The sequence below is a fragment of the Dendroctonus ponderosae genome, unplaced genomic scaffold, assembly GCF_020466585.1.
Source record: "Dendroctonus ponderosae isolate FM_Combo_2020 unplaced genomic scaffold, Dpon_F_20191213v2 Dpon_F_20191213_3, whole genome shotgun sequence".
Lineage (NCBI taxonomy): Eukaryota > Metazoa > Arthropoda > Insecta > Coleoptera > Curculionidae > Dendroctonus > Dendroctonus ponderosae.
This window is the reverse complement of record NW_026018508.1, coordinates 11435175-11457862: the sequence shown is the minus strand read 5'-3', so window position 1 is coordinate 11457862 and position 22688 is coordinate 11435175. Positions and strand designations below refer to the sequence as shown.

The window sequence follows — 22688 nt, the reverse complement described above, 5'->3', positions numbered from 1 at the left end:
AGTAAGTTTTCATTTATTTAAAAAATGAGTCTATCACTAAGTTTATTAAATGAAGTCTCCAGAAATCTGTAAACACCGACCTGCTCTGTGGCAGCTGATAGTTTAAGTAGTAAGTAATTTTTTTCAGCATTTCTTATTTACTTGTTTTCCTTCAACTGCCTTTCACATGTTGCATTGCTTTATTGTTTCTTTCTAGTTACTTAAAGTGTTTTTGTGTTTTTTTCTGTTAACAGACACAACTAGGAAAATGAAATGCCTTGTAATGAGTAAAGATGCAGCAATTTCCACATTTTCTAGTGAATTTCAACTCATATCGTACAGTGTAAGTACAGGTCTGACTGACTGATTAAAACATGGCTAAATTTCCATCGTTGAATTTACGATCAAATTACCTGATCCATTTTGCTAATGAACAAGCAAAGAATAAAGTATTTAGAGGAACACAACTTGATGCTATTTTCTTGAAAACGAATGTCGAAGGAGAAAACTGGGAATCAAGTTTTCACACGGACTCAATTATCCTGTTTTATTTTACATTAAGATAAAAATTATTAAATTTGAAAATAAATCAGAAACTTGTAACCAGCTTTGCATCATTGACACTTTTCTATTCCCAAACTTTCCTAGGCCATTCCACTACATGTACGTCGAGAATACTGGAAACCCATTAATATTAGCTGAAGCAAAATTTGAAGCAAACTATTGGAAAATCCACATTTAATCATTGGAAAATAGAGAATCTTTGAAGAAATAGCTTTGTAGAACAGTAAATATGTTTTATGAGCAAATTAAGCCCATGTTGGCACAATGCAGATCCAAATACATGCCAATTATCTGTTGTTTATCGAAAATCGTAAAATTAAACAAACTGAACGATGAAAGAAAGCTCAACACTTGCAAAGTGTCAACAGGGTAAAATGTGTTAATCGTAGCACTTTCAACACATGAAAACAATGAAATAAGGTGAGTGTAAGAATTTCATTCATTTGCGCCTATGCAAAGGGCGAAATGCGTGCAGCTTTTTAAACTGAGCATAGCAGTTAGATAAAATTAAGAATTAGTAAAAATTCAGTTTAAAAGGCAGTCAAGCGATAACAGATCGGGGCATGTGGCATGTTGTAGGCCACTCCACATGTGGCGTGTGCATCCACCGCATTTAATAATCTGAGTTTTTTTGTTCTGTACTTTATATCTTCTTTTCATTTTAATACTTTAGTCAGACCGAAACTGGGGAGTTTTTGACGATTTCTAACGCAGGCCACTCAATTAGTAATGCCAATTGTTATTTTGTATGAATTTTTCCAGTCCTTCAAGCCAAAAGATTCTCAAACATCCACAGATTGATTCCGTAATGAATTAGAGTTTATTTTTGAAGTCAACTCCATCATAAAATGACAAATAAAATATTGAAAAATGTCTTCTACAGCGATCACGTCTGGAATAAGGTCATTGTGTGGGCACGTTGTTGTTTACCCAAAAAGGAGTGTTTTCCACTCATTATTCGCAAGTGGATAGTCCAATTACTTTAGAAAAGATCACCCCGAATATATGCACAAATAAAGCTCACCTGAGTAAACAATTTGTTATATCCCTGGTTGAAATTGTTGTATCCCATCATTTTGCGACATGTCCCAAAACTGGCTTTCTAACGCAATCCAGTGGGGCCTTTTCCCAGTAAAAGAAACTAACTATCGGCTAAACGTGGCTGCCAATTTGTTTAACGCCGATACATAGTGAAGTTTTCCGCTGAAATGTATCGGAAAACTCAGCAACCTGAACGAGCCGAGACCGGTTTTTTGGCGTAAATCTGTACAAGAAATTTGTGTTTTGTAGGGAAGTAAGGCGGGTCAAACTGGAGCAAATATTGAGAGCCACGGCGAAAATTTTGTCTAAGTCGTGTGAAAGTTGAAATTTTCTTGTTGTGGCTGTTTTCCGAAAGCCCAGTGATTGTACATATTTAATAGAGGTGGGGTTATAGAGGCGACTGGCATGCGCAAGTATCGATCCTCTGGATAGACTTTCCACCGCTGGTGCCACTTCGCGGAAAATTCTGAATCAGAGGAGGAGTCGTCGTCTGGAAAATGTGCATAGCGTAACCTGGAAAGTATGCAGTATTATGCCGGATTACAAACAAGCTCGATTCAATCACGATAAGGAACGCTTTAACGGCCGGAATTCAACCGGACGTATTTTTTTCGCTCATTCTAAACACTCACTCACTTGAATGAATCAGACTTTATGAGGATTTTGTGGAAATTTTGATGTTTGCAAATGGACAGACAGGAAAATCGCATTTATTCATGTGCAGCAGGTCAAAATCGGCAAATCAAATAATTCGTAGCTCCTTAACTTTCGAAGTTAATGGTAAGAAAATTGTGTTCTTTAATGGCCAACTCTACTTCCACAATGGGTTCCAAATAAGCAAAATACACTAAACAAAGAAAGTTGCGCTCCTTAATTTAATTATTAAAACAATGGACGACGCTTAATTGATCTTTAGTTAGGTAGTATTTCGACGTAAACGGCGCAGAGAGTTGAGAGTTTTAGATGAATATAGTGGCAAGTTTTTTTATCATTAGAAGCAATTGTGCATTTGCTCGGGTAAATGCGCAGTGATTAGATTTAAAAAGGTGAAGAGTTAACATTCAAAATTTGGTTGTATAATTTTAGGACTGCAGAAGGTTCATTTACGAGATTGTTTTGACAGTTTTTTCTCTACAACTCTTACAGCTTATGATATAAAAATCCGAAATAAAAAATTCTCGCTACCTTATTTCGTCCTGCATCCAGTTGTACCACATGGTTGCGATAATCCACCGAATATAACTATTTTAGAGCCATGGTCACTCTACCCGTTCAGTTTCTTTTGTGAAGCCCCACTGATTTTTTATTCTTAATAATTGTAGTTTTCTGTTCAATTTTGAAACTTAATTGCCTTTCGCATTGCTTTGGTATATGTGATTATTGTCGAATTAATTGACTAAATAATAATGCAAACACATTTTCTGAACAACTCTTAGAATAGAATAGCAAAAAGCGCAACAACAAAGCTAAGCACAAACTTATTTAAAATAAATGCACATAAAACCCAGCCAATAAGAGCATTGTAAAAATCGTAGCCACCTAAAAATGTCTCATACCCCCAGTAGTTGCATATATAAATTTTTGTCTCATTTTCCTTAAAAAAAATGCAAATTAAATCATGCAACCGAATGATTGATTGGCCTATACAGGGAGATAGTATACAGTGGTTAAAAGTTACATTTCTTTTCAGCGGCTTTAGAGGAGTGTGAAATTGTAGGTATACTGGATTTATTTGCCAAAAATTATTTTTTAAATAATTTTCTCCGACATAAAATAGAACTGGTGATTTTTAATTTTTTTGTTGGAATTTTTCGGTTATTCAATTAAATTTTCAGAACCATTATAATGTGGGTGTGTGTCCTAAATTTTGAACTTAAACACCGTAGAAAAATTAATTTGAAAATTGTATTTTAACAAACATGTATTCAAATATTGTCGTCTTTATTGAGTCTATTTGTTCGTTTGTTTAGATGTTTCGTTTCTTTACTTGTTCACCAATTTTCTATTGGAATTTCAACTATATTAACAGTCTGGCTTTCTTCAGCTCTAACGAGCTCAGTTTTTCCAGTGTTTTAAATAAAATTTGATCTCAAATTTAAAAACCTTCTAAACATCAACAAATGGATCTTAAAATTAAATATCACTGAATAAATTACATAAACTTTCAAAAATATTTCACAACTTAAAAGCTGTAGAATCCCGATTTCAAATGGAAAACATACGTACCATTATCAGATTTAAAAGTACCGAACCATCATAGAATTTAGTCAGTTTCACGGTCTGCTAATAACTGCCCAAAGTGATCCTTATTTTCAGCTTTAGTTCTTATTTACTCAGGTGTGATCAACCAAAATTGAAAGCAATAATCGATAGACGTAATTTGTTGGAATTACTAATATTTTCCATAAGGATGGATTTTGGCTTGCAAATATTTATTGATGTACTTCAATTAGAAGCTTTCGAATCACAATTGCGCTTTCAGGGGGCTTTCAGGGGTCTTTTGGGAGCGATAAGTTTAGAAATTCGTATCAAAATTTACTAGAACTTAAAACATACAATTGCATCAATGAAATATCTGCAAAAATTAATACATTTTGAAATCGTAGATAAATCGACCTTAAATCAACCCGCCTAAGTCCAACAAGTACTATTTATTTAAAAACAAATGGTCAGTAATGGTCAGCTGTGCATTTAGCATGAAAATTTACAGGAATTTCAATCTCGAAATCTAAATTTAGTTTTATTACGCCAATGAAAATACTTCCAGTACGAATCGATTTTCGAAAAATCCCATTTTCTCCAAGCTACGATAATTGTTAACCAGCTTGATGATTACAAGCCCATGCATGAAATCCATTAAATGGAAAATGATTTGTTTAGATGTTTTTGTTAGTCTAATTTTATCTATGGTAGGCGGAACATAGTAATTAAAATAAACAAAACCGTGTATACTTCATTTTCCTGCCAAAAGTCCATTTGGTTTTAAACTAAACAGTGAAGTAACTTTTACAGGCTTACCCTTCGGTTCTTGTGCCGTCCAAATGGAATGTACACGTGTTTTTTATGTTTTATTGGACCATCGTGATGGTGGTGATGATGATGCTTGTTTCTGGACAACATTATTTCAAGTCACAGCTACACTAAATTACCGAAAACCGCACTAAATATCCACAGTGAAGTAATAAAACAGCACTAAAACGAATTAGCCATGGTCCAGATGCCTGTATCCAATGTTTAGTTGTATAAGAAACTGTCGCCTGGTTTTAGAGGATTTAAATCTCTGCCAGAAACCGGGCTAAAAATAATCCAGAACATATATTCCAGCGTTGTTTTGTTAAATCCCTTTCTAAATTGCTTTAACAGCTGATCTATGTACATCTACAGGTGAGAATTGAGGTTCAATTTGTTTTAATTTTCCAAGTTTTATTAACAATCTTTCAGTCAGCCACTGTTCACAGTTTTTCTCGCAACTTCTAATAATGCAAAAAAAAGTACAGACAAACTGATGAGTTTCCCGTAAAATGGAAGCGGAATGAAGATTGTGGATGTAATATTCCGGAAAGAGTTCGCGAAGAGAGAAATATGCTCAAAGGTTGAGTTTGCAGTCCTATTTAAAAGCTTGCAAGGTTTTCAGTCAAAATTAAATTAGATTGAATTTATTTGGTGGTAAATTCCTTTTTTGAAAATTCGCATAAAGACAGAATTTGGTAATTAGGACTGAGCGGAAGCGGCAGTGCAGGAACTAAATAAAATTGGGAGGTCTTTGGTTGGAAGAATAACGCCAAAAACAATATTTATAAAAAATAAAAATTGCTATGTTTGCGTATAGCAATTAATATACATATTTGTAAAAAAATGATTCACATATTTATTGGCTAGAGTTAAATACTAGCAGAATTTTTTTAGCATGAGCAAAAGCCAGAAGCCGACAGAAAATAGAACCATTATAACATAATAACGTCGAACTACTTATTCAATTTCAACAGTTTTAATAACTAAACGCGTGAGAACTAAGCAACAATCTGTTCTTGAAATTGTGTGGTTTTTAGAAGATTAACTTAAACTGTAAGTGTGTAGTTTGCTTATTTCGAAAATCCTGCTTACTTCTTCCTGCTTCTTAGGCACACCAGATGTAACACGAATTTTAACTGCCAAATGTATTTCGATGAACATTTTTAAAGGATTTTATTGTTCATTGAACTTTTCCTAAATAAATTTAAAATCTATGACTTTAGGTAGGAATAAGCTAACATCAATTTAAATCTGTTTGTTGCTGATTTTATCTTTTTTTTGCATCCCTTTGTAAAAATTCCCCTTTACGCATCCACTAAAATAATTACTTTTGTCAGACACTGTAAAAAAAAGTCAATGTGCATTTATTTAAAAAAATGTCTTTTTGTATAGGGTTTTAACAATTTTTTTCCAATCCAGTCGCTCAACAACTTTAAACTTAATTATTGTTTGTTCTCTGCTTCTTATTACGGATGTTTGATTTGCAATGTTAATTATTTCCCACAACCGCATTTGAAAACCTTCTATAGAAAAAACAAAAATTAAAATTTGAACACATTGAGTTGAAAAAGATTGAATTTTGCAGAGCTATAAAATGCCAAATTAATAATAAACATTTCATTTTTACAGATTCTAAAACTTTTATAAGGTGACATCCCATAGAATTATTTCGAAAGTGAGCTTCAAAGGCGAAAGGCCGTACTAAACAAGCCTTAGTTAAAAATCGCATTTATCGCGTTTCGTTTCGTTTCAATGTTTAGTGGAAAGATTAGATTAAATTATGGATTTGCTAGTAAACTTTAATCAATTATTTAATCATTATTTATCAAATTTAATCGAGACATACCGAAGTGAATAGAGAAAGCTTGAAAGCTATTGATTGTACCGTTCGTAATAGCAATACTGTTGTGTAGATGGCGAGCGTTGGTTTGGTTTACTTAAAGATATTGCTATACGACTTACTATAAAACTATATATACTAATATTTACTTAAATATTATAAAAAAATTGGTTTACTTAAAGAAAGCAGATTTTGCTGCATATTCAGACGTTAAATTGATTTAAAATGAACTTTGAAATATTCCAGGGCATCTTTGATGCGTTTAAAGTATTTAAATGTAATTTAAATTGATGGCTATTTATGAGATTTAGGGCAATTCTTGCAAATGTACAAAAGTTTAATAGTAAAAACGCTTATAACCATTCGAATTTTGGCAGGCTTAAACACATGTTGGTACAAAAGTCAAATTGTCTGTCCATATTTCTAATGTTTTCATTATTTTAATAAATATATAATCATAAAATACAATAATACATTTTTTAATAACAAAAGGAAAACCAAGATGAACAGCGTATAACAAAAATGAGCGGCAGTATAAAATAAAATGCAAGTATTTTACTTAAAAGAAAAAACAACACGAAAATTAATCCAAAACAGAAAGCTTGCATTCGATTGATCGAATGTTGAAATAACAAGATTGACTTTAGTTGGGTTCACTTTTCTGTTCACTAGAACCAAAATGAATAATACTTTTGGACATCTAAAATTCAATTCAACGAATTTTGTTTTTTAAAGTTTAAACAATATTCAGTGTTAATTAAACTTGATTGTTGATAGAAATTGCCAAAAGCAATTTTTTAGCCCTTCAATGATTGTTGAGTGCTTTTTAAATGCTTCCACCTGCATTTTCGTCAATAACTTAGTTTTAGAAAGAGCGCAACTGCCCAGTAAGAAACACTAATGCAAGTCATTCTCGACAGAATCCCTTATCTCTGATTCTCGAGTCCTGTGTCAAACGCCTTTGTTATATCCTTTTCACGAGAAGACTTGTTAACGTCCTACAGTTCTTGAATCATAAAATCAGCTAAATTCGCTGCTGGAAGCTGGTTAAATTGTCTTTGAGGCATTCTGTAGAAAAATGAAGCTTCAACCTTTGAATCTTGTAACAACTGAGGTCTTTTAACCAGGGTAATGAGACAAAGTAACCAGACGAATAAAAACCCAACAACAAAACAACAACGATTAGACGGCCAAATTGAAGAAATATACGGTCTTGACATTGAACTGATGATATCCAACCATAAGTACCGATGAAAACCAAACGATGTGTGCAGATGCGAAGAACTCCACGGCTGGCAGCGAAGGTCATTAAAAAGGCACCCAAAATGTACGTTTTGGAGGCGATCATATGGGCGAAGGTAGGCAAAAGGAAATAATTGCATTAGGGTGTAACCAGAAATTTGATCCCATATGTGAAAGCCCAGTGGCGTCTACTGGTAGCACAAATTGAGCGATTTACATTGTAAGCGCAGTTTTTCTGTGCTTACTTTGAAACTGGAACGTTTAGTTGCAATAAGCAAAAGTTTCAACAGTATGATCCAAAAATTGGCGCTAGTCAGTACAGATGCTAGAGACGAGTAACGCCTATTCTGAATCTTCTTCTAATAACTTTAACTTTAAAGTATTCACCGCAGAAGTAAATTTTCTCCTTTTTACTTTAAGGAAGGAAACCGACATGTTTATTGGTGTTAAATCTGGAGATCTTGGTGTTAAAACAGTATGAACTATGCTATTGACTTATTCTATACAAAGCACAAATTTGCATTTCCTTTTGGTGTTAAGAGAATTAAAATTTGAAAAAATTGTATGGAACCCATTTCCTCTTAATACGGTTCTTCAGAATCCATAAATTTTGCTCTCACACTTCCCATCGACAAGAGCTGGAACGCTCAAGCCCTCAAATTGAAACGTGTTTTTCGACCCTTGACTTATTAGGGGAGGGTATTGCAACACATGAAAAATGGCCAGAATAAGAAAATAATGTGCCAGATGTAGAGTCTTTGCTTATTACATTAGAGACACGTTTGACTTCCGGCGCATAAGTAAAATTACTCGAAAATGTCGCTTTGCGGCATTTCGTCCTACTCGTATTTGATATTTAATATTTTTCAGGTCATATGGACTCGTTTATTTTATGACCGTAGGAAGATTGGATGACGATCTATTTCAACAGGCTTTCGAGGGACGTTATCGTTTGCGTTGCTGCTGTAAACACCAAATTAATTTCCTTTATAGTCCTTTCAGCTTAAACATCTTGGAATAAAATGCAAATTATCTCATCTACTTTAAATTTTAAATAGTCCTCTTTATTAAAATTAGTTCGCTTTGCTCAGCTAGAAGAGATTTGTAAATAGTTAGTGATTTAAAAATTCCCCAAAATCTATAAAAACTTGGTAATACAAAGTATTGTGTGTACAGTTGAATGTGATTTGTAAAGAGTTATTTAGAAATTTAAGAAATTTTAGAAGAGATTGGATATGAAAATTCAAATTTTCCCTATGGGAGAACTTTAAATCGCTTTACAAATATAAATTGAGTAACAAGACACACGCAAAAAATTCCCGGTTATTTTAGTATATTTTGCAATCATTAAGTAAGGCAATTGGTTAGTCGAGGATCTACGAAAATTGCCTTCAAAGGGTCTCACTCGACATCTTATCGAAAGCCTGTGCTACATCAAGGAAGACCGAACAATCAACTTGTTTGTCAAGAGATTTACATTTGTATCTCTGTTCTTGCGCTTCTAGCTTCATACTGCAGTAATATTTACAAACTCGAAAATAAAACTATATTTTTCTATTTTTTTTCTCTTCTTCTACACTTTTTGGGCATTCTTTTTCCTTTTGTAATTTGGAATGCAGTGAATAATATCCTCGTAATAATCAGTTATTATTATTAAACTGGATCTTTAAAACGTTTTCAATTAGAGTCAGATTTAAGGCTCTAATTTTGCGAGAAGCTCTTGCTTGATTTGGTCTTCATTCCTGAGAACAGTGAGCAAATTAAATCAATTTTCTAGTTGCCATTTTAGATTCTTCCCTTCATCATTCCATCAATTAACTCCAATTAACAACAAATAAACCACCAATTTATAAATTCTGTATAAAGCTGCATCTACCGTCGAATACAATAAGGCAAATGAAATCAGCCAAACCAAACGTTCTCTATATTTAACCCAACATTGTCACGTTTTTAATCCGACAGAGTGAAACTACTTGGTTACCGTATCTTTGACACACTATAAAATACATTTCCAGATTATAAAAATTCCTTGTTCGCCTACATGGACGCTCCTCATCAACGCAATTTATAAATAAAAATTGAAGGCGCAGGCAATGGCTGAGGTCCAACTTGTTAAATTATACTCAAATGCCAAAGAAATGGAAAAGTAGTTATACAGTTTTCCATCATTGGCGCACCAGCAGATTTTCCGAATTTAATTCTGATACTCTTTTATGTCCACTGATCAACTCTTGAGGTCCACGTAACGTGTACTGGAGACTGCAAAAATCTGAGATTTAAGATTACAAAAATTTTAAAAATCATTGAGTTTTACTTGGTGGAGTCCCCGAATTTCCGTTAATCGTAGCAAAGGAAAACAGTCCCCACAATCTACACCTCTGACTAGGAACTAAGAAGAGGAACGAAAATAATTTGTTTTGCAAGGCACATTTACGTCCGTGTGTAATTTATCTACGGAGCCTGAGAAGTATTTTTGTATAAAACGTGTTGTGCGTTTCTTATTTACGCAACGAAGCAATAGATTCTCTGTCTTCGGCCTACGCGTCCGTTCGATTATTGGTAAACCTTTCAAGTTTACCTACGAGTAAATGGGAAATTTCGAAAATAACTTGATGTTTTTTCAAAAATTAAAATTACCGTATTTCGAATAAATTTGAATAAACCAAGAATGACCATAAGAAAATAAAATATGCTATTAACAAGTTCATTATTTCCGACTCTAGTTCGCTGTTTTGCCCTGAAAATATCTCTTCTTCGTCTCAAAAAATCTGGGTCCTAGTTTTAATGCAAAGTATCTGTTTTCGTATTTAAAGTGGAGGATACTTTGTGAATAAAAACACAATATGTTTGCTGGAATCGCCAGCATCAAGTTCTTGTCTCATTTAAAGGGCTATTCACATACTTCCTCTATTAAGCCGAAAATTCTAAATTCATTTATTCATTCCAAAGCTCATTCGTTTCGTGCACTCTAGTAAAGAAAATTCAACGTAATATACGAAATATCGTAAATTCAACACCCATGTCGAAAAGAAATAGCTCATTTACATACTTTTACCGAAATATGTAACCGAGCCTATTTGGAAGAGATACTAAATCAGAGTAATAAATTTGATTTTGTTTTTCACTGAGCAAGAAATATGAACCCATTCGTTACTTAATATATGCTCAAAGTATCGCAGCTACACGAAACCGTAATAAAACCACTCCTTCGTTTCGATCACTTTTTTGGTGGATTAATTGTGATTTCTAATTTCGATCTTGACAGTCGGTAAAACAAGTAAAATTAGGTTTTTCCTTCGCGTGCTCCGAGCGCATATAATAATAAGAGGTCAGAACCAAATCAGTTATTAGCCTAATAAGATTCCGTGATCAACTCACTTGCCCTTATTTCAACTCAAGAACGATTTTCCCCATTATTCCAGGAATACTGCACCTAATTAAAGTTCAATAACTGCTGGAAGCGTCCCCTACTCAACTCAGACTTATATTTAAAAATGCAGACCGTGCTTAATATGCGTAGTTCTAATTTAAAAGTTTTTTTAACTGTGATTCCTTTTGATTAGGATTTATTTTAAGAGCACGAGCTACATACGCTTAAACCCGATTGAATGACAAAAATATCTCTTGAGAAATACGGAGTGCGACACGATTATAGTGCTTGCGATTTATTTATACTTTGAAGTTTAAAAATGTTTGGATTGTATCAGTTTCCTGGTTTTAGCTGGATTGTTTCATTGTATCTCTCTTTAAACGCAGCTAATTCTTCTTGAGCCCAAATATACGAATATCGTAGGTTTATGATGTTGACTGGCAAAATTGCAATAAAATCAGTCAAAGATCTGAGAAAATTCTCCTGAGACTGGTGGAGGTTTGAGAAAAATGGTATTTATTGTTTGAAGCAATTTTGAAACCAAATACTAATTAAACCAAATATTAACATCATAATTTCCCTCAGCACATTCGAAATTTCACATCGGCCTGTTTTTTCGTCAACAAAATGCTGCCAGCTAAACACACGTAACATTATTTGAAAAGAAAAACTACATACTTATAAACAATTTTTATTGCAAAATAAGGGTATGTCGATCTAATAAGTCTTCTTGCCCAAAAAATATTTTTTGTCAGTTTTGTGGGGGTTTGATACATAAGGAATAAAAAATGATCAAAGAAAAAAACTCGAGCCTTTTTCCGAGAAAGAAAATTCCTATTTTTTAATACATTTCTTCCAACGCGTCATTACTGTGTACAGTTTAAGCAAATAAAATAAAAGTTCCGCAGTTTCTTGCTTATTTAAATCAAGAAGAAATTATTTTCCACGACGGCCTAAAAGCACGGCGAAAAAGGCGCCAGTTTCAAAATAAAGTAATTATTAAAGCTTTTGATTTAACAGGTTTTTTCAATTCTGATTTTACCGCATAATAGACATTTCAGTTATTAGAAAAAAAATCCATTGCAAGATTGACAAAAGAGATGAACAAGAAACACAAAAACTAACAACAGTATAAAAATAAATTACCAACATCAAACACATATACAGATGCTAATGCCAAATAAATTACAATTTAATGAATTAAAAATTGTTTCAAATGTTCACCGTGTCGATAATTTCTGATGATGCCAATCGTTTTCTTGGCGAAACATCGAAATGCTTCTAGATAAAATTACTAGAATTCCTCAAAGAACGTAACTAGTTAAAACGCGCACAAAATACGACGCAAACAGCTTATATAGAAATGTCGAAGAAGAAAAGCTTTTTCTTTTGGGAGCTTAAACAGTCAATAAAATCTCTTCGATAGTATCTGTGCTTCCACTCACCCGGTGACCCCTATCAATTTATATCTGGCTAATTTGACAGGTGAAGAATGAGATATTACAGCCAATATTAAATATTTATTAATGCGCCAGATTTTCAAGACGGATATATTAACATCAGGAATTTTTGGTTAATAATTTTCGGACAGGAAATATTCCATCTTGTAATCCACGTAGCATTGAGAATAGGTTAATGTGTAATAACTGTTTTTGTACTGGACATTTCTTTATTAATCGATTTTAAATTGAAATTTTGGACATGTACTTTAAGTAGATGATGTTTCACTGTCGTAGACAAAGTGGGCTTTGAAATTGAAATACATAATTCACTGGTTGGAGAAATTTTATTAGAAATATAATCTACTCGATTTTCTTCAGGTTTGGTTCTGGTCGTGAATAAAAATGAGACAAAATTAGGAAACAACAAAGGACAAAGTAGTATTAATTAAAAATTCTCTATATTACGCAATTTCTAAATCGAATCGAACCATCGAGATGGAAGCCGCTTGGTAACAAAATTAAGTCAAACATTTTTTAATTGATCAGCATGACCAGTTCGAAAGCGATTGCGTTGTTAACGCTCCAAAATTATTTTCAATATCAAAACATTAATGGTGGTAATTTATAATAAGGTTTTGTTCATTAGAAGGCGATTGACCGGTTCTGAACTCTCAAGATTTTAGTTTTATGAGATTTCGGTATGGAGCAAACAGCTATTAACGAAAACCAGATTTTAATTTACCATATATAAGTTGGGCTGCCATAGTTTATATCGGTTTTACTGTAATTCCCAAGAATGTTCTCTCGTTTCTTAAGTGACTTTAAATGTACAGTTAATTTTATGACTGGTATTTATTAATGTGTGATAATATTATTATTAGATGAAGGAAACATTAAAAATCGTAGATGAAACAGCAAAATACTCAACGCCGGCTAATTGGCAAAACCAGCAAAGATTTAAACAATTACAACTGCCACAGCGAACGAAAACTATTTTTTACGAAGGCTTTGTCTTCAGTCATGTCATGAGAAACTATTCCACATTATCTAGCCGGGGAATCAAAAATGATTTTTGTTTTATCCTGTACATGTAATATATTTTAAGAGCCCCTAATAATAGACCATTTAAACTCGTTGCCATTGTAGTATATAATTATATCATATATCATTTATTTTTCATTGCTTAAAACCCACCTAAAAGGTTATTCGGTTGGCCATCGGTCTACGAACTAGAAATCTTAGTACCCACTTATACACTTACACCGAAATCAGATAAGATTTTTAATAATTGGTCTAACAGTACAACGGTATTGAAATCATGTACACATACAGGTTTTAAAAATTATGGCTTCGAGTTCCAATTTAAATAAATGTTCGGTCTTTCGGAGAAGATATGCTATTTAATGCGCTGGTCGGTTAGAATAATGGAGAAAGAACTGGGTGAAGATGAGGGAAAGTTTATCACTCACTATTAAGCTAGTGATAATTGGTTTCCATTAGATCAATGTTTCAGTTTTCGAAGAAGAAGCTTTCTGGTAAATGAATAAGTTACATTCAATTTGTAGCAGCTCGTTGTTAAAAACATATTTTTGTCGTTTATCTTTTGATTAACCTAAGGAATTGCTCAAAATTAATCAAGCAACTAAAGATTGATTAAACCGGAAAATTGAGAAAGAACAAAACATTTTTCTTAATTACTTTCAAACCTCAGTACCTTCGAACTTTCAGCCAAAATATTTTTTATGATCGCTTTCTTAACTATACCGTAACTCCAGTCCATCTGGTATTGGAATTAAAAGTAGGTACGTTGGATCACAATTAAGGCGCACTCAAGTTGATCGAATTTAATCCAGCTGAAAAGGGCCTTTAATGTTTCTTCGGAAAATGTGGAGAGGGTGATTTGAGAAAAAAAACCGTCAAGTGAAGAGCTTTTGGTAGGCGAACATGTAAGCTGAATAGAATATTTCTCAATAGCTGGTTATAAACCGAGCCAACAAATCAAATTAGCTGGCTGAAATTACATCTGATAGCAAGAAATCTGCTCTATTTTCTAGCTGAAAATAAACCGAAGCTTTTGTTGGTTTGTAAGAAATAATAAAATACTTTCGGGCCTAATTGCTTGTTTTTGCCTGTTTTCTAGTTCTTCTTTAATCCCCAGACGCATTTGCCAAATATTAAATAAGGGTTGAGAAAACTTGACACATACAGAAACTTTTGGTTTCTCCTGTCCCAGCAAAAAGCGCTTAGCCTGAAATATACGAGAAGGATTTTATTATCATAAATAATGGAAATGGAAAACTATGCTACATTGTCTGGAAAAAGCTTGTTGTGAGAAATCATTCCAAGCTTTCAATAGTTTGTCATTAGAATTTTACGCAGTTGATTAATAAATATGAACTTTGTTAGCTTTGCTGATTCGAAATCCTATTAATAAAAAAAACGAATGAAGACAAAAAAATTAATTAAGAATAATGTCTGACTAACTTTCAAATTAATCCTTTTAAGTCCCCAGTAGATTTTTTTTTTAATTTTACTTATAATTCGCTTAACTCATTTACTAGCAACTTTGTGAACTTGACCACCCAACGCAGATTTTAACTTCTAACTTTCCGGTTCCGTTCTTCTGCACGTTGAACAATATCAAACAATTTATTTATAAACAAACTATGGACTTGCAAATCAGTTTGAAAGTCCAGTTCCGGATTTTCCATCACATAACAATAAATCCTTTCTTCTTCCGATTTAGGAAAAATGGATTTTTTTACAGCAAATACTGGAAAATTTTCAAAGCCCCGAACTATTCAAGTAAACGCAAATGCAGAAATTAGCCTCTGCTTGCAAGTCGACAATTATGTACATTCTCCTATAAAAAAAATTATGAAACTTTGCTCGTAGACGGTAGAAACAAAATTAAAAACTCTAGCTAATTGCCACAAAGGTATATCATTATGCAAGTGTTGTTGGCGTCATGTGTTTCTAATGTGTATTCGGGATCTAGATAAAAGACGAAGAACTATCAATTTAAATGGTCGGTTTGGCAATACAGAGTTATTTATGTTTCCTGTTTGCTATAATTTAAGCACCAAATAATTATGGTGGCCGTAGTACCGAATGCCCATAAAAATATCATTGTTTCTTGAACAATAAAACGGAATCGGATTGAAAGTTGAAGAATAAAATTCCAAGTAGGCGAATATGTTGAGTTGCTGGAAATAGTTTCAGCAGTACGCCACTGAACCAAGCACCATTACCTGCAAGATTCAAGCACACTAAATAAACGAAGTAAAAACGATTTTAAGAATCGCATACGCGGCGCGCACAAAATCAAAGTTGTCGAATAAAGGAACATTAAGATGGAACAGGTACCAACAAAAATCTTACCTGGACCTTAGGTTAAAGAGTAGGCATTAAATTTATGACTATACACATACCCCTATACCGGTCACCTTGGTTTTCGACTCTTAAAATCGTGTGAAAATATATTAAATTGATGATGTATTTTGTTGAACAGTTTGAAAACTGCACATCAAACTTAACATTCTTCCTATAGTTATCAGTTCGCAAGACCAACCGATTTAACGAAAAAAATCATCAATAAATTAACATGCTCAAAAGAATTTTCTTTGTTAAAATAAATGAGCGTTCTCATAGCATTCATTCTTAGTTGGTTTCTTCACTCCTTTTTTCTTGCGTTATGCCCTTTTTGACTTGACGCTGAACTTTGGACACGATTTTGCAAACATTTTCTTCAGTTAAAAATTAAAATTGAATTGCTGATAAGCTGCTCAAAAAGAGACTCCAATAAACTCATTTATTTAACATAATTCAATTGTATATAATAACCCAGATAATTAAACGTATAAATAACCGAATACTCAATACATCGCTCACTAAACGTACAATGATGTTTTAAAATTAGATTTGGGTAGTGCAGCCGTAAGGAGAGTAATTTATTATTCCTTGTGTCTATTTAAAAATACACTCTTGAATTAGAAAAATATGTTTTGAAATCGGTTGAAGAATTTAAATGGGAGCCGAGATTCTCGATATGCGTTTTTCTAGTGCCAGAATAACTTGAAATTATCAATGTTTTGTTTCTCGTTTTACTAAAGTAAACGGAAACCCGTTTCAGAAGCTCGGTAATTTTTCTCGCCACAAATATGATTGCAATTAGTTGTTTTCTGTTTCATATACCGGGTTTCTTTGAGTGTTTTTAGGGCGAATGACGGATTTTCACTTTTAGTAACATAAATTTGTCAATGATTCAAGTTTCGTGATACTCAAGCACATTTTTCAATGTACAACTGTTTCAGAAACTTAATAAATTATAAAATATCTAGCAGTAAAAATTATTACAAATGGCTTTTTTCACATACCGAATGTTTTAATGTTGTTGGGGCGAATGATAGAATTTCACTTTGAGTAACTTCTAATTGTCAATATTTTCAGTTTTGCGTTACCTACTCTAGTACAATTTTCAATGCATTGCAAACTTGGTAATTTCTCTTGCAGAAAACATTACTAGGAAAGGGTTTTTCCTTCGTGAATGCAGATTTTTAAATTTTTTCTTCATTCATTTTTCAAGTTTTTGGGGAAACTGATGAATGAGCTTTTAATAATATGAAATTTAAATTTTTTTATTTTACCCCTTATGAAGCTTAGTAATTTCCATTACTAAACTATATTAGGAAAATTATGTTACAAAAAGTTTTTTTCTTTCTCAAACATTGAATTTTATGGGTGTGTTCGGGAGCAATAATGGGTTTTCATTTTAAATAACTTGAAATTGTTTTTGTTTGAAATGTTTTACTTTTGGTTTTACTAACGAACTTTTTCAATGCAAATGAACACAGCATGAAAGCATAATAATAATAATAATAATACTAATAGAGTTTCCTTTATAAAATTATGAGTTTTTGTTAAGTTTTTATGGAGAATGACGTATTTTTACTTTTAGAAACCTTAATTTGTCAATGTTTTATTTTTTATTTTGCTAAAGCACATTTTTCTATGTAAGTCTATTTAAGAAGCTGAGTACGTTCCCATACGGAAAATAGTATTATAAAGTGTTTTTTTTTAATACCGCTTTTGTTTTGGAGAGTGTTTAGGGCGAATTAAGATTTTGCACTTTTAGTAACCTGAAACTGTGAATGTTTTAATTTTTGTTTTATTTCTTAAATCCATTTAAGAAGCTGAGTGATTTTTCTTACAGAAAATAGCTGTTTCTTCCTCACATGCCTCTTTTTTATAAAGATTTTTAGCGCGAAAGAAGGATTTTTATTTTGCAAATTTTTGTTTTACTGCGGCACGTTTTTCAATGCAATTCTATTTCAGAAACTGAGTAATCTCTCATGCAGAAAATATTATAACCAATAAATTTCTCATTCTTAGACGAATTATTTCTTTATTTTTGCGATTAGAAAAACACTTTCGCCAGCCATATTTGCTTGACTTTCAACAAAAAAAAATGGCTAGTTCGAAGGCCTATAAAATCAATTTAAAAACCCGAAAAATACTTAAAAATTACACTGTAAGTATTCCCAATAATTCGCTTATTGGTGCAGGTAACAGTTCCGAAAATAGTGTTCGGGTGACTGTTGCAAGAAACATGTTAAATAAGTAACTGCAGACGATCGTAAAATTGGGCACTAGCTATATGCGGTACCGGCTAACCTTGAATGTGCAAAAACCCGCATATATTTGCAGCAATACTGCCCATTCGATATTGTAGTTCGCAAAAAGACCTTAATTAATTTTATTTTCATACAATGTCTAAGATTGATCTCAGCTTATTGAAATTGTCTTATGTGGTCTGATGGCTGGTTATAAAAAAGTGATGAATTGTTAAGTTTTCACTCAGTTATCATTAGTATTCCTGCTCTCATTGATTATTTTATTATCATTATTTTTTAATTATTTTGTATAATATGAATATTCAGGGACTAACAAACTGCGTATGAAAATTTTCAGTTTTATAGTAAGTTTCACGAGCATTTTAATTATTGTAGATATAATTTTCCAACACTGAATTTGCTTCTTCAAAAAACAAAAACATTTAATTTTAACCCCAAAATAAGGATAAACAAAAAATAATGTTTGAAAAGCCTTACACAAGTAGGAATAGGTATGCGACTTTAAAAACGAAATATGGTAACTGATAGGCTACAAGCTTGGCAATAAAATTTCTGAATAAAAAACACTAATTGATTCCTATTTCCCTCAATGAAAAGTTCGATGGAAAATGAAAAATCCTGAGTGGCAAAAAATCTTGCTAATGCGAAAAATCCTTGCAAAAAAGAAGCATCTAAATGAACGTGCTACAGTAAAAAAAAATTATTTGAGCGGCGTTTTTTTTGGATTTCAACACCGAGAGCATAAAGGCAAGCCTCACATTTCGAAACGTTTTTCTTTTAACGTCTTGCCTATCCCTTTTATTTACAAGGCGATCTAAAAGTAATCAACTTTCTGGTGTTGCGATGATATTGATGTATCTTCCTAGACCGATTTTCTAAATTTGAAGCTCATGTTGAAACTGAAACTTCATATTCTACTTAAGCAAAAATATATACAGGGTTGCATAAATAAACGAATTGTTTGAAAGTAAACTTGACTTTAATTGAAAGTCTTCGAAAATACCAGATTTTGGGGGGCCGTTCTGATTTGGGTCGAATTTGAATCGACTATAAAGTTTTAGCTTTAACACGAGCTCTAAATTTTGAAAATATGTTCAAGAATGAAAGAGGAATAATTACAAAACCAAATACCTAGTAGATTTCAAGAAAAAATTTCAGTACGCCGACGGTTTACAAAGTTTGCATGACGTCAATTTAATCTAAAACACTTAATTTTTGACCAAAAACAGGAATAAAGAGAAAAATAATTGATGTGGACAACGCTCCAAACAGCAACCAGAATTTATCCCGTTCCAAAGTTCGGTCAAATTTGGCTTTATTTAGTTTATTTTGTTGAGCAGCTAATTTTTAAAAGTTAACTGCATGCAATATGTTTAAATTTGATGACTCAAACAAAAGCGACTTAAAAATATCTCAACTATTCCTGCGGTTGCTTAAATAATCCAAATGTTGCCGATCATGTGATCAACAATCACATCAGCCATAAATATGTATCATACCGACATCTTGATACATGATCTCTATGCTTACCAAAAGACGAAGTTTATTGTCGAATTCCAATCGGCGATTAGAATCATTATTTATTACGAACCATCGAAAAATTTATTACACGGGTAACTTCAGTTTCAAACCGCATTGAATATAATTGGTTTTCGGAAATTTTAATCACCCATAAAAATTTTAATTAAAGCATCTAATGAAACTACGAACAGTAAATGTGCGCGGTATGAACTGCCAGTGTTTTATGGCTTATTATCACCGAAAAAAAAGTATCCCATGATGCTAATAACCGCTTTATTTAATATGGGCCTTTTTACAGTTATTATTTATGAGCATATTTAGTTGCCAATTACTCAAACATTGATTGTTTATTATTTAGAAACAGCTCGCCGATGGTATGGCGAATTTTTTTTTGGACAGCAACTGGCTTGAGCTTGATTACTTTATCAGGAAGTATTGTATTTACGTGCTTAATTACTTGAACTATTAGAATTCGAAATGTTTTAGTCAAATCAGACACTTTCATTCCTGCAAAAACCCGAACAAAACACATTTCATGTTGAAATATGATCAAATATTTATTTGACTTGTGAAGTGAGATTCTTCGGCTGGATTCCAGTAGTCAGTCTATACAGAGAGATTCAAAATGGATCATTCCTCTGAAGAGGTATTTGGGATTACAAAAAAAATTGGAAAAATGTATCATGCTGGGGAAAAGCTAAGATAGGTAGTTATACCTATAGTAGAAAGCTGGTTCATAAATTTCGCTCTCTATTCGATCGCCCCTGAAAATGACGCTAAATTAGGGTTGGGACATCGATCCTATAACCTCGATGATAGCCATGCAGCATGTAGACCATCTTGAAATTTAACCACTTTAAATGACCAATTGATCCTAGGGTTCAAACGTAAATCATCCAAAGAACACTTAATACTAAAGCCGAAAACAATCGCTTAGTGAGAAACTTAAAAATAATTGCATTTTTTGTTGTGAAAGGTCATCAGCTGCAATCTTCTTCCGAACTCCTGCTCTATATGGCACTCACTAATTCAGTAAGTTATAACAGTAGTTAAATACTTCTACTCATCGCCTCGCTTCTTAAAGTATTGGGATTAATCCAGACAAATTTGGCACAAATTGACTTAAAACGCGGCTAAATTTGCTTCACCAACACCTCAGTCGCCCAACTTATCAGAAGAAACTAATCAAAAATGCGCACAGTTGCATATGAGTGTTAGTATGCTTCTGGTCATTTGCAACGATACTAAAGCCACATTCAATTACGAAAGTTCCATAAAAGACCTGTGGGGTGGAAAACTGCTGGAGTTTCACCACCTTAAACTTACTTCCGAGAAAAAAACCCAGACAAGTCGTGCCAACAGCAAAAAGGAAACGTGCTCGAAAAACTATACATATACCTAGCTGGTGCATATACAAGGACATAGAAAAGAGCAGCATTAGGTATATAAAATACACCAACCCAAATGCATTCGCGGTGTTGGTTCGGTAGTTTCATTGGTTGTTTGCTTTGTAAGTGGTGAGAGAACAAATGAAAAGCACACATTTACACACACCTTGATTGGACAACGCTGCGGTCGCATGGCCTGCTTACCTTTGACGATATGAGCGTCAAAGTTGGAGAAGATTCCTGAAACAATAGAATGGAGAATTAAATAAATCACTAGATTCTAAACAAGCGGTTTGTAGATGCTTTACACTTTGATTTTGTTAATGTTAACTGCTGTCTTCTTTTACTGGTAAAATTAAGGAACATTTGACTCCGTATGCATTACCGACAGTAACTAATAAAACATGAATCTCTCCCAGGGTTACAGGATTAGAGAGGTGATAGATTATTCCATTTCCATGTTTATTAAAACTCTGAACTTCGTATGCACTTTTTTGTACAATTTAACATTAAACGTACGTGCAATTTTAGTGATTTTAATTGCGATTTAATTGTGAAATGCTCTGGAGGAGACTGCAGGAGAAAGTTTGCTAATTGTCTTAAATGGCTCGTAAAACGACTTTTAATATGAAAAATGCAAATTCTAACTAAGCTGGACATGAAAGAGCCGAAACAACGTGAAATCCTTATTTTGATGACATCAAATCGGTCTTCTGCAACGCTAAACTAAACCGTCTAAATAACACAAAGCGAATTCTTGTTATTTAATGGCCCATTGTTTTACACATTACTAAACCATCTTTTCGGTATGGTGTTGCGATGCCGCCAGGAGAACCCGAAACCCGCAATTAATTCGAATTTTATTAAAGGCAGGTGGAAACAAGCACAAAAGGAGTTTGCACCAGACAAAAACGATTTTAATAAGTGTTTCATGTTAGATTAAAATTACCGACATGTAGATGTTTCCTAGAAAATCGAAAAGGGTAAAACTTCAAAGCTGTGGTTATAATAAATTAGTTTGGATTAACATATGGCTTTGGAATAGCGCGCGTTTACAGGACCGGAACTGGTTTTAATGACCTAATTTTTCATTTTACTCTTTTGCTGGGAGCAGTGTCAAATTCAGCTCTTAAATTAAAATGGAACCATTACTATTACTTAGGCGAACTTCTGTAAAAGACTTTGAAGTATCCAGACCCTAATCCTCTAGCAAAATCCCAGCTGTTTAATCAGCAACATTAATATTTCCGGTAGCAAATTTGATTTGCAGTCCACTTCTGTTCCATTAAAGTCATCTACTTCCAAGAAATTATTCGAAATGGAAGAGTAAGTTCAAGGATACGATGTATAATTAAATGACTCCTTTGGGGCACCTTCGCAAAGGCCCACAAAGTTAGGAGTTGCTCACCTATATTGTGCTAGGGGCACGTGCTGCAGCGCGGCAGATGCGGTTGTTTTACTTCGAGGCAGTTGAAATTTGAGGCCATAACTGCTCTGTTGCCATATAATCAGCAGTTTTTCTTTCATCAAAATACCCTGTAAATAAAGGGTTCCGAAGGCTACACATAATTTCAGGTGTTTAGTTGTTCAACAGTTGTTCTTTTTGCCAATGAAAACGAGAGGATTTTTTAAATTGTATTAATTGTATCTGTGAAA

At 33.1% G+C, this 22688-nt stretch overlaps 1 protein-coding gene and 1 long non-coding RNA gene across 12 annotated transcripts in view; one reads left to right on the top strand and one right to left on the bottom strand.

The window, feature by feature from the left end:
- The window catches only part of LOC109546751 (voltage-dependent L-type calcium channel subunit beta-2), a 55102-nt gene that overhangs the window by 12431 nt on the left and 19983 nt on the right, over positions 1-22688 (bottom strand). For 6 of the 10 annotated variants that reach the window (XM_019917846.2, XM_019917850.2, XM_019917847.2 and 3 more), the window contains one exon: positions 21237-21272. In XM_019917846.2, the coding sequence (XP_019773405.1) occupies positions 21237-21272 (36 nt within the window). Of the gene's footprint in view, positions 1-1567; positions 2098-4602; positions 4705-21198; positions 21273-22688 lie in introns of those variants that run through there. The other 4 variants (XM_019917845.2, XM_048664686.1, XM_019917844.2 and 1 more) reach the window with 4 other exon arrangements.
- LOC125503790 lies at positions 4872-9235 on the top strand. 2 transcript variants are annotated; one of them, XR_007281072.1, is made up of 4 exons: positions 4872-4968; positions 5026-5176; positions 7564-7794; positions 8549-9235. It is a non-coding gene; the product is annotated as an uncharacterized LOC125503790 (long non-coding RNA). The 2 variants fall into 2 exon arrangements; XR_007281071.1 differs by lacking the exon at positions 5026-5176.